Source organism: Crocodylus porosus, unplaced genomic scaffold (genome assembly GCF_001723895.1).
Source record: "Crocodylus porosus isolate Cpor-Errol unplaced genomic scaffold, CroPor_comp1, whole genome shotgun sequence".
NCBI classification, from domain to species: Eukaryota; Metazoa; Chordata; order Crocodylia; family Crocodylidae; genus Crocodylus; species Crocodylus porosus.
Genome location: NW_017728950.1, coordinates 30,364,773 through 30,375,570, shown reverse-complemented (window position 1 = coordinate 30,375,570; position 10,798 = coordinate 30,364,773). Strand labels below are relative to the sequence as shown.

Sequence of the window (10,798 nt, the reverse complement as noted above, 5' to 3'; positions counted from 1 at the left end):
ATCACAGATCACCATAACAAATATAATAATAATGAAAAAGTTTGAAATATTGCCAGAATTACCAAAATGTGACACAGAGACACGAAGCGAGCAATTGCTGTTGGAAAAATGGCGCCAATAGACTTGCTCGACGCACGGTTGCCACAAACCTTCAATTTGTAAAAAACGCAATATCTGCGAAGCGCAATAAAACGAGGTATGCCTGTATGTCCAAAGGCCGTTTGTCTACTCTCAACTTGTGGAGCTGCACATGCAATGTGTGTGTAACATTCAACATTTTCTTAATATAGATGACACTTAGTTGATGTCTTGATGGCTAATGTTTACTTCCATCCAGCAGGGTGAGATGAAGAAAAATCTATACTTCTGCCTGGCAAAGAAACCACACCATGACTGGTAATGCACCCATAGACTGATTTAAATGCAGTTTAAACCTGGAGTAGACAGACATAAAAGCCTGTTAAATCGCTTTAAAATTGCTTCGAACAAGTCAGAATTGTACTTGGGACATCGAGTACTCTTTTGAAATAGTTGTGTTAGGTGTGGATGCCAAACTTGCAGTGACATGGGTCTAGTTGGTCCCCCAGGCATCCCACACTTCATCAGTCATCATCCCCCTTTCCCCCTCCCTTCCTCTCCCTCCCACTGTACATGGCTGGAACTCTGCTGCTTGTTTTTTCCCCCTTTGTTGGCACTTTTTATCAATGAGGTCCCTTGCACTGCTATCTTTCTAACAACCAGCCCCTCATCATGCACTCCACAACCCCTGGGAGCCCAAAAACATAGGTCTAAGCATTTGCTCCCCCTCTTAGATGCCCCAAGTCAAGCAAGCACACTGCAGAGTTCAGTCAAGTACAGGTAACTAAACTTTATTGAACTCATGTTTAGGAGAGAAGAGAAGAAAAGTACAAACACTGCCAGCCACAAGTCACCAACCCATCCAGACCCTCTCAAAGCATAGGTGCAGGGCACTGCTTATGTGGACGACTCTGGTCTCCAACAATTATGAGCCAGTTCCCAATCAGCAACATTTTAAAAAGGTTCACTTGTGATATATATTCACATTCACTGTGAACACATGTCCATTGTCAGAGCATGGACATGGATAGATACCCCAGATACACATACTGACTAGCTTGATCTCTTACTACAGGGAAGGTTGCATAGACCCAATTTTTTTAAGGGAATTTAAAGGTATTTTGGCACTGCTCCACTGAGTCTCCAGACTCTCTCTGCACTGAAGACAGACACTTATAAGAATCTGGCCATGAAGGAATTAAGCAGCTTCATTTAATTTTCAAAAGACTTAGGGCCAGGTTTTAAAGATATTTAGATGCCTAATCTGCATTTATTGAATGGGATCTTAGGGCCTAAATACCTGTAAACATATAGGCTTTAGACATGAGTTACAGAAGATCTGAAGTTCCCATGTACTTGAAATTATGGAAGTTGGGCCCTTTGTTTCTTGTTTTGATGTTAACTTACATGAGGAGCCAGAAATAAAATGGTACCACTTTGCCCTTGAGTCAAACCCACAAGCACTATGTCCCGAAAATGTTCTCAGTCAGACAGGTAGCTCACCTGAGTGTTTTGCGTTATAGGACGTGTACATTACTATGTTTTTAAAAGACAGTTGGATAAAATGACAATTTTTTTTTAATTACTTGGGTGGTGAGTAGTAACATGGAGCTCTTTTCATTGGCATCATTTTTGTGTAGTATCATACTCACAGCATCTCCATTAACTTTCAAGGAGCTATGCATATCTGCAGCTGGGAGACTTTAATTTGCAAGGTACTTTCAAACATATTTAAGTCAGTGGGTTACCTTAAAGAATTAAATGACCCTTTAATTCATGTGCTTACTGATGTGGAGATTGGCAGCAACTCTGCTGACATTTTCCTAGCAAGACCTTGGCTTTCAGCTTGTGTGGTGATCAAAAAATATGTATAATGATTGTAAGAATGCAGATACAAGCAATATATGTGGCAACAGGGAGAAAACTGGCAGATGTTAAACTGTAGTGGACAAATTTTTTTTATAGTACTTATTTCTCAGTTCTAGAATTTTTACTAAGTGTTTGTATTTATGGAAAATGGGACATGTCGCTAATAGCAGAGTTCAGTGTTTATGCTGCACCTCTCTTCTCACAGGTCTAAGGCCATACAAAACTTTTGACAGTATTTCCCCAAACCAAGTAAAATAAGTCTGAAACATGATGTTACTAAAAGTCACAAATGTGGCTTAGCAAATCTGGGCCAAGTTCCAGATGAACTCAGATGAAGCCTGGTTTTAGTGTACACATCTACAGATCTTTGCATAATTTCTACATACATCTGCATAATTTCACCACTTCTAAAAATATGGATTTGCTCTAGGAAAACAGCTTCAGGTAGTGCTCATCATAGCTGCAAACCTGGAAAAGTGTTGCATGAAACCTTACAAAAAGAAGTCACCTGCCTCTCATGTCAATTGCTGAATGTATTGTAGCTAGAGATATCCATGGGCTTGCTCCAGCTATTAGTGATTTACTAGATGGTAACTGGGCAGGTGGCAGCATTGCTGAGAAAAGATCTTGGGATTCTTGTGGATCAGTAACTCGATATGAGTTACCAATGTGACACAACTGTAAAAAAAGCAAGTGCAATTTTGGGCTGCATCAACAGCACTATTAAATGTAAGACATGGCAAGTGATAGTGCCACTCTACTTGGTGCTGGTTGGGCCTCATCTAAAGTACTGCATGCAGTTCTATGCTCCACACTTATAAGGATGTGAAATTAGAGAAAGTCCACACTTAGGTGACAAAACCAATCAAGGGGCTAGAAGGCAAACATCACTAGGAAAGTTGAAAGAACTGTGCTTGCAGAAAAGGCAATTAAGGGGACATGATTTCATAGATTTCCTAGACATTAGGGCTGGAAGGGACCTCGGAAGATTGTCGAGTCCAGCCCCCTGCTCCAGGGGCAGGAAGTCAGCAGAGGTCATAGGATCCCAGCAAGATAAACATCCAAATTTCTCTTGAAGGCATTCAAAGTAGGTGCTTGAATCACCTCCGGTGGCAGTCTATTCCAGACTTTGGGGGCTCGGACAGTAAAGAAATTCTTCCTTATGTCCATCCTGAAACGGTCTTGCAGTAGTTTATAACCGTTCAACCTCGTCATCCCTTGGGGCGCTCTGGTGAACAAATGTTCCCCCACATCCTGGTGGTCACCCCTGATAAAATTATAGGTGGCCATCAGATCACCCCTGAGCCTGCGCTTTTCCAGCTAAAGAGTCCCATGGCTCTCAGCCTGTCATCGTAAGGTCTGTTTTCCTGACCTCTGATCATGCGCGTGGCTCTTCTCTGGACTCTCTCAAGCTTCTCCACATCCTTTTTGAATTGCAGAGCCCAAAACTGGACACTACTCTCTCTAGCTGCGGCCTCACCAAGGCCAAGTACAGGGGGAGAATGACATTCTGGGATTCGCTAGAGAAGCATCTATGGATGCAAGCCAGCGTTTTGGTCACTTTACTAGCCACAGTATCGCACTGAAGGCTCATGTTCATTTTGTGGTTAATCATGATCCCGAAGTCCTTTTCATCCGTAGTGCTAGCCAGCATAGCGCTGCCAAGCCTATAAGGATGTTGCGGGTTTTTCCTCCTAAGGTGGAGAAACTTGCATTTTTTGGTGTTGAACACCATCAGGTTCTTGTTGAACACCGCCCATTTCCTGAGCCGGTCAAGGTCATCTTGCATCACTCGCCTGTCCTCGGGCATGGATGCTTTACCCCAAAGTTTGGTGTCATTGGCGAATTTGGCCAGTCCGCTTCTGATACCAATGTCCACATCATTAATGAAGATGTTGAATAGTGTCAGCCCAAGGACAGAGCCTTGAGGGACTCCGCAGGTCACAGCACACCACGACAATTGACTTCCGTCAACCACCACCCTCTGGGTCCGACCACGGAGCCAATTCCCCAGCCAGCAGATCGTGGTGAAGCTGTGGCCACAGTTGGCCAGTTTTGATAGAAGGTGATCATGGCATACCAGATAGAAGGCTTTTTTAAAGTCAAAATACACAACATCAATGATAAATGTCTTCAAAGACCAGAAAGGCTGCCATACAGAAAACTCCCTTGGTCCAGAGCATAGGATATGAAGCAATGGCTTTAAATTTCAGTGAAACAGGTTAAGATTATAGCTCAGTTTAACTTCCTTACTGTTAGTATAGTAAGGCAGTGGAACAGACTGTACTGGGTGGTTGTGGATTCTCCTTCATTGGAGGTTTTCAGAGAAGAGATTGCATAAGCTTTGGTCAAGGACAGTTTAGGAGTGGCATTCCTGCATTTGATCAGAGGATGGCAGCAGATGGCCCTTGAGATCTCTTCCTAGCTTATGACTAGAGGGACCTGGAACAGATCCCCCACATCCCTATTGGATGCAATCAGCCTTGTCAACGTATTTGCAATTCTCACCTGCTATTAGCTGTCACCCTGCAAAACAAGATACCTGGGTGAAGTGACTGGAAATGCTTTTAATACCTGGTGTGGTGAATCTCCATGTGGTGAGGCTCCCAAATGGCAGCTTCTTCCCAGTATTTATTGATTAGGTGCCTGGAAGGCAGGAGCACAGATATTCCTTGGTCTGTGCCTCCCTGTATTCAAAGCCTGCTGCTTCCAGCTGGGTGGAGGTGTTGCCACAGGAATTTCTGGATCTCCTTCCAGGAATGCTCCTGTGCTGCAACATGGGACTGGGCTTCCCCTCCCCATACCACAGGCCTGAAGAAAAAGAAGCTCCATGAGTGGTAGCAGAAAGGTGATCCTGGTGGCTCAATCAGGTGTCCAGCACCTGGATAGCAAAGCATTCTGTAGTTCTTTCTTCCATGCCTCCTCATCCTCTCCATCACTTTCTCGGCAAATGCTTTGCTGTTGTAGTTCCTGTCATTCTCCCCCACAATGAAGAGGATTTTGGCCTCAGCTTGTTCTACAGGTAGGATGCTCTCTTGACTTTCTTCAGTGTGAATGACAGTGACCATGTTAGAGAGTTCCATCAGGCCCAAGGGTGTGAACCTGATACATTCTATCTTGTAAGGGACTGGATTGATGTGCAGATCCCGGTAGCGGAGCGGCATCCCATGGAGGGCATGGGTTGAGTTAATGGAAACTACTGCTTTGATGTTGGGCAAAAATGATGCCATGGCCAGTGCAATCTCAGCACCTTTAGATATTGAGACCAAGCCAACCCCCGGCCCTCCTACCTACAAACACCAAAGAGAAATGGGTTAAGGAGTTTTCAAAAATGCACCCTTGAACTGTGCAAGGCAGTATTCAAGATTACACATGCACATACATGCCATGTAGTTGTAAATGGCCAAGTAGCTACATGCAAAGGTACAGTCTTGTACTTGGACCTGGCATATTCATGCAGATAAACCCATAAAATTGTGAATATTAATCCCAAACAACCACCTTTCAAAATCCATCCATCTTCAGAAAAATGAATTCCCCATTTTTTACTAGTTGAATGTGGCTGTGATAATTATCTGGGGAACTAGTTCTGCCCCATTTCCCCTGCGGTGCACATGTCAGTTGTACCTGACAGCTAGGCAGACTTTGATGGCTGTCTGGACCCTGCTTTCTTCCATATTCACAGTATGTAGTACTGGGAGAGAGTCAAGTCATGAGCTCTGTAGCTCTGTTTTCTTACTGGCCTGCTCTATGGTGTTGGATAGGGGTCAGGTCGGCAAACTACAACCCATGGAACTGTGCTTTGGTGGCAATCAGTGACTGGAGGCTCTGACCACACCACAGCCAGTCAGTGGAAACTTTGGTGGGAGTGGGGGGATGCTCTGCCTGTTCCATATCACAGTGGAGCAGTGGGGGCAGAATGCTAAGCTCCACCCACACCACACCTGGGTAGCAGGGAGAATTAGAGGTGCTAATATCTGCCTATTCGGACCCAAGTTGATTCATTCCTGCCCACTGCCAAAAAAGGCTGCCAATCGGGAATACGGTAAACTATGGAGAAGGCCATTTATGAGAGAGAGTCTACCAAAGACCAAACTCAGCAAGGGGAGAATGAAGCACTGTATGTGGCCCTCATTGTCATCCCTAGGAGGTGGGGAATGCCCTGTTAATGATCACAGGAAGAGTGTGAAGAGCCACAGTCTGCAGAGGAGTTTTGGCTGTGTCCAGCAGTGGTTGGGCTAGGGGGAAACGAGGGTAAGCTTATCTGTGAATCGAATGTACCTTGGGGTGTCTCAAGAGGATGTTGACGGCTTCCTCAAAGTATTCCAGATCCACCTCAACTAGCATCTCAGGCAGGTCTTCATAACCAAAGTATGCCAGGGCAAGTGCAGCGAAACCACGACTGGCGAGAAGACTGGCTCGAAATTCAATGAGTCCACCCACACCGCCGAACAGGTCAATCAACCCTGGGAAAGGACCTTCTCCTAAGGAGATGAAAAAGAAACCAGAATGAATGATTCTGTCTGAGAGAGGCAAGGTTGGGAGTCCTTCCTAACACCTCACAGGACTCAGATTAATAGATGTTAGGGGCTGGGAGAGACCTTACAAGATCATGGAGTCCAGCCCCCCCTCCACTTGAGCAGGAAAGACTCCACTTTTCTGTTCTTACCCCATGAAGGCAATTCCTGGAATTGGAGAAGAATTCTTCTATATGCCAGACACAGCATCAGAGAAGCATCTAGAAACCAAGGACAAGAACCTAGCCTACTACTAGAAATGGAGCCCAGCAGAGATGGAATTTAGTTCCCTGCTACACTCTCATCCACTAGCTCCACCCTGATGCAAACAAGGCTCTTCTATATTAGAGAGTGATGATGTGTGCGACTGAGTCTCTACCTTGATGGCTCTGCACTTTCTAACTCCAAACTGGATAAAAAAGACCCAAGGACCATTGTGCCACACCTTCTTTTGTAAATATTATTGTCATCATCATTTAGATTTACGTCCCAACCTTTCTAGAAAGGTTCACAGCAGCCTCAAACAACCCACAATATAAAGAAACAGCAACAGACTCCCCAGTCAATATCCTAAAACTACAGATTCCTCCTTGCAGTACAGAGTTTATTTCATTAAATCATAGAATGTATTCTAAGAGATTCCCTCCTTGCCACAGATAAATTGCAGTGAATGGCATCTGTGCTACCACTTGGTCAGCTTTAGTTCTCCAAAAGATTTTTTCATTTGACATCTACTGAGCTTGGCCAACAAACACTCCAAACTTCAGCTTCCTGTTTCCTATTTACAGCACTTGCCTTAATTGCCCTCTAACCCCGTAGCCCCTCTTCCAAAGCACCTTTATATCCAAAAAAACACCAAGTTGAGCATTCAACAAGAGAGACCTACCATTGGTTCCCAGCTGTGGACAAACCAGGGAACTCTGCTAAATGTAAGTAATTTGTTTCATAATACCCAAAGGATTCAATCAGGTCTGTGCCTTTGCTGCCAGTACAAAGCCACAAATGCAGAATTAGAATTAGTCCTTGCCTACTACAGTTGAGAGAGTTGCGCTCTCTCAACACATAATGCAATAAAACCAAATGCAGGGAAACTCCCAGATTTGTTCTCTGGTGGTACATGTAAAAGCTTTTTATGTTGCCACTGAATGTTAATGGCAGAATTGTAGAGGAGAAAAGCTTTTCCTTGGATTTCTGTTATTTTATTTATTGGCAATCTAGGCTGCAGACATTCCTGTGATTAGGCCATGAACTTCCTAATTTTCCTAATTTTACAAGGAAGCTCTGATGTACAGAGCTTCCTTGTAAAATTAGAAGATGCTACTGTACACCATACATGGCCAATCTACAGCATGGGTGCCACAAGAGACATGAGCAGCCTGTGTGTGTGTGATAAATGGCAGACTGAGGAAGGGACAGGACACACACACAAGATGGAACTGGAAAAAAAGAAACAAAGGGAACTACAAAGGGTAAAAACATCAAGAGAAAGTGAGAGGAGTCACTTGGGAATTTGAACAAAGAGACTCTGCCATGTCTGTATGTTTGCACTCCTGACCTGTGAACTTGTTTTTAGCATAGCTTCTGGAGTTCACTGGCAGGGTTATAGGTAGCTCCTGCAAACTTTAAGCAAGCCCTAGAAATTTTCTGACTAGGATTTTGAGCTCCTCAACAGGAGTGTTCTCAGTTGAAAATGCATCCCAAAAGACATACTTACTAGTCGAGCAACATCACCTCACAAGATCCAGGACTCCAGTCTCAGCTAGCCAGCAAAGTTCAGGTTTTGAACATTCATAATAAACTTACTGTGGTCAAACTACTGGGGTACTGGCCAGGAGTCATTAGGAGAAACTATTAGCAATAATTTGCTGTGACAACAAATACTTTGACATAATTTAGAGAAGCTTGTCATCAGTAGACAGACATTTCCTGACCCACAAAATCAGTATGTAGGCTGGATTCACTGAGCTGTGGAAATGAGATGGAGGTCTTTCACCTGGTGGAAGGAAGAGGGCCCCACGCACTCTGCCGTCCCTGATCAGAATTCGTTGGACTCCTGGTGCCACGTGCCATCTTTCCACAGTCTGGCTTGTCACAGGCTGATCATGGGGTGTGGAAACCAAGTGGAATGACCTGAACAAATCCAGGCGCACGTGGAATGGACTCTGCATCACATCTCGTTTCACCAACCTGTGAAACAGCTTTTCTGGTTTCAGGAACTGGAAGAGACCCATAGGGTGCACGCCAGCATAATCTCCTCCCAGAGCAGCAGCTTGTTCCAAATCAACCTCACCAGCCTCATCAGACCTGTAGAAAGCTCTGGACTGGAAAAGCCCCCCCTTCTCATCTGTCAAAGAGGCTTGCAGGGTCACTAGCTCAGAGGGAGCCAAGCCAGAGACATGGATTTTCACTGGTTCATCAACAAGGGATGTCCTTGGGGTGACTGTGAGCTTGGCCATTGCCAAAGCAGAGCTCTGGTAGGAAGCACAAGACAAAGGAGACAGAGATAGTGAAATTGGGAACATCAAACATGACACAATGTGAACTGTGAGATATGGTAGATATAACTTATTAAATCAGGTCATCCAGTCCATCAGGACAAGCTTCCCGTGATTCTTGTCAAAGCTGGCTTAGTTGCAAGAACATAGGGAACTTAGCTTGAAATTTTGTTTTTTGTTCCAGGAAACTTCAGCCCAGAGGGAATGTTCAGTGCTAAGATGCTCAGCTGCCAGCTCCCTCCTTGGAAAGGCTTATACCGCAACTAATATTTAACCACAGTGGCCCTGGAGTTGCGAGGGCTAAACTTCCCAGGATTTACAGCAGAAGGGTTTGAGAGCCCACTGAATGGGTCCAACTGTACCTCCTTTATTTCACTGGCACACCTAAACAAGTCAGGGACTGGTTCAGTAAAACTCCCATAATGTCTTCCATGAAAGCCCCTGGAGTCTCAAGCATTCATGCATTTGGTCTTGGCACTCCTGTGACCGATGGCACGATCACCAGAGAACTCTTTATGTTAGTGCAAAGGCACTGGTACAGAAGGGGAACTTTTCTGTTCCTTACCTGCTGTGCTGCCTCCAATGGGATGCACTAATGCCTGAAAGCAGTCATCTCAGTCTGTTAATTTTTGGTCATGTTCCAAAATGTGTATGGCGTACCAGCATTGGTATTTCTAGTTCTGTTTTCAGCAGGTAAAGACAGAGCACCTAAATGACTTAGCCAAAACTATGCCACAGAACCAGAAGATAATGAATCTACTTCTGCCTCTCTATCTTTGTTCAATCTTAGTTAAGACAGGGAGGTTCCTGTTCTGGCAACCTGAATAAATTCCTTCTGTCCAAAGCCAACTCTCTCTCTCTCCCTCCCCAGAAGGGGTTCAATGTGTCCCTTCTCCCCCTCTAATCACAGTATGTTCATAGCTTTTTTACCCCCTCTTCTCTTCCCCTTTCCTGCCTTTGCAGACAGCAGAAGAGCGCTGGGTCCCTGCCAACACAGAGACAGGTTTTTAAAGGTGCTACAGCTCCAGAGGTGCAGCTAGCATCGATTTCAGTAGGTATTCTGGCTCTTGGGCACCTCAGAAAATCCCACTCGGAAAACCTTTTCATTTTTAGGTCACTGAATACCTTGCACAAATCTGGCCCTCCACACCCCACTGGAGCAGATGTGGTACCCAGTTCCTACCTTTACCTTCCACTCTTCACAAACAGCTCTGACTCCTATGTTCAAAAACCCTCAGGCCTGATCTGGTCTCATTACAAGTTAGTCCACCTCCTCCTCCCCACAACATCCCTTTTTTTTTTTGTTCGTTTAAAGACATTTTTCATGTTCCAAGCCAAATCAAGTTCAAATCCATGAGTCAGTCCAGAACCATAAATGGCCCTACAACCAACAAACTTCCTCCACCCCTACCGGGGGCTTCAGATATTTCCAGAGTCTTTTGGCAGGCATCATATGTGCAGGCCCAAGCCCGGAGGCTTGGAGTTCAGATGCCTCCAAGTTTTGCCTGCCCTCAGCCATATGGCTGCAGAAGCAAGCTAGGGAGGAACCTCCCATTTCCATAAAGTGGGCTTTAAGCCCCAACACCTCAGCAGGTACTAAACCACGCCAGTAGAACAGTTATCTGTGAGTACACTTAAGTAAAACTGCCTTCATGGCCCCAGATACTTGGTGTTTTCCCTGCCAGATAAAGTAAGCTTACCCTAAGGATAGGTTAGTGCAGTCCATCTGAATAAGAGTTAACTTGTCAGGCTAAGGGGTAGCTCTGCACCATCAGGAACACCCTGCCTACCTGAAGACTCCAGGTTTCTCTCCAGTCAGAGAGGGTCAAGCAGCTTCTG

At 44.9% G+C, this 10,798-nt stretch overlaps 1 protein-coding gene across 1 annotated transcript; it reads right to left on the bottom strand.

The window, feature by feature from the left end:
- Positions 1 to 4,494: 4,494 nt before the first annotated feature.
- LOC109323497 (acyl-coenzyme A amino acid N-acyltransferase 1-like) lies at positions 4,495 to 10,798 on the bottom strand. The gene is made up of 4 exons (XM_019555105.1): positions 10,750 to 10,798; positions 8,458 to 8,935; positions 6,229 to 6,431; positions 4,495 to 5,237 (listed from the first exon to the last, which is right to left on the bottom strand). The coding sequence occupies exons 2-4, from the start codon at positions 8,918 to 8,920 to the stop codon at positions 4,641 to 4,643; spliced, it is 1,263 nt and encodes a 420-aa protein (XP_019410650.1). The 5' UTR covers positions 8,921 to 8,935; positions 10,750 to 10,798; the 3' UTR covers positions 4,495 to 4,640.

Bases quoted from the DNA above. Each gene is read 5' to 3' on its own strand.
- LOC109323497 (XM_019555105.1), bottom strand. From the start codon at position 8,920: ATGGCCAAGCTCACAGTCACCCCAAGGACATCCCTTGTTGATGAACCA. The intron at 6,432-8,457 runs GTGAAAGACCTC...TCATCTCCTTAG, and splicing joins GGCCCTCTTCCTTCCACCAG to GAGAAGGTCCTTTCCCAGGG. The intron at 5,238-6,228 runs GTACATTCGATT...TGGTGTTTGTAG, and splicing joins TCCTCTTGAGACACCCCAAG to GTAGGAGGGCCGGGGGTTGG.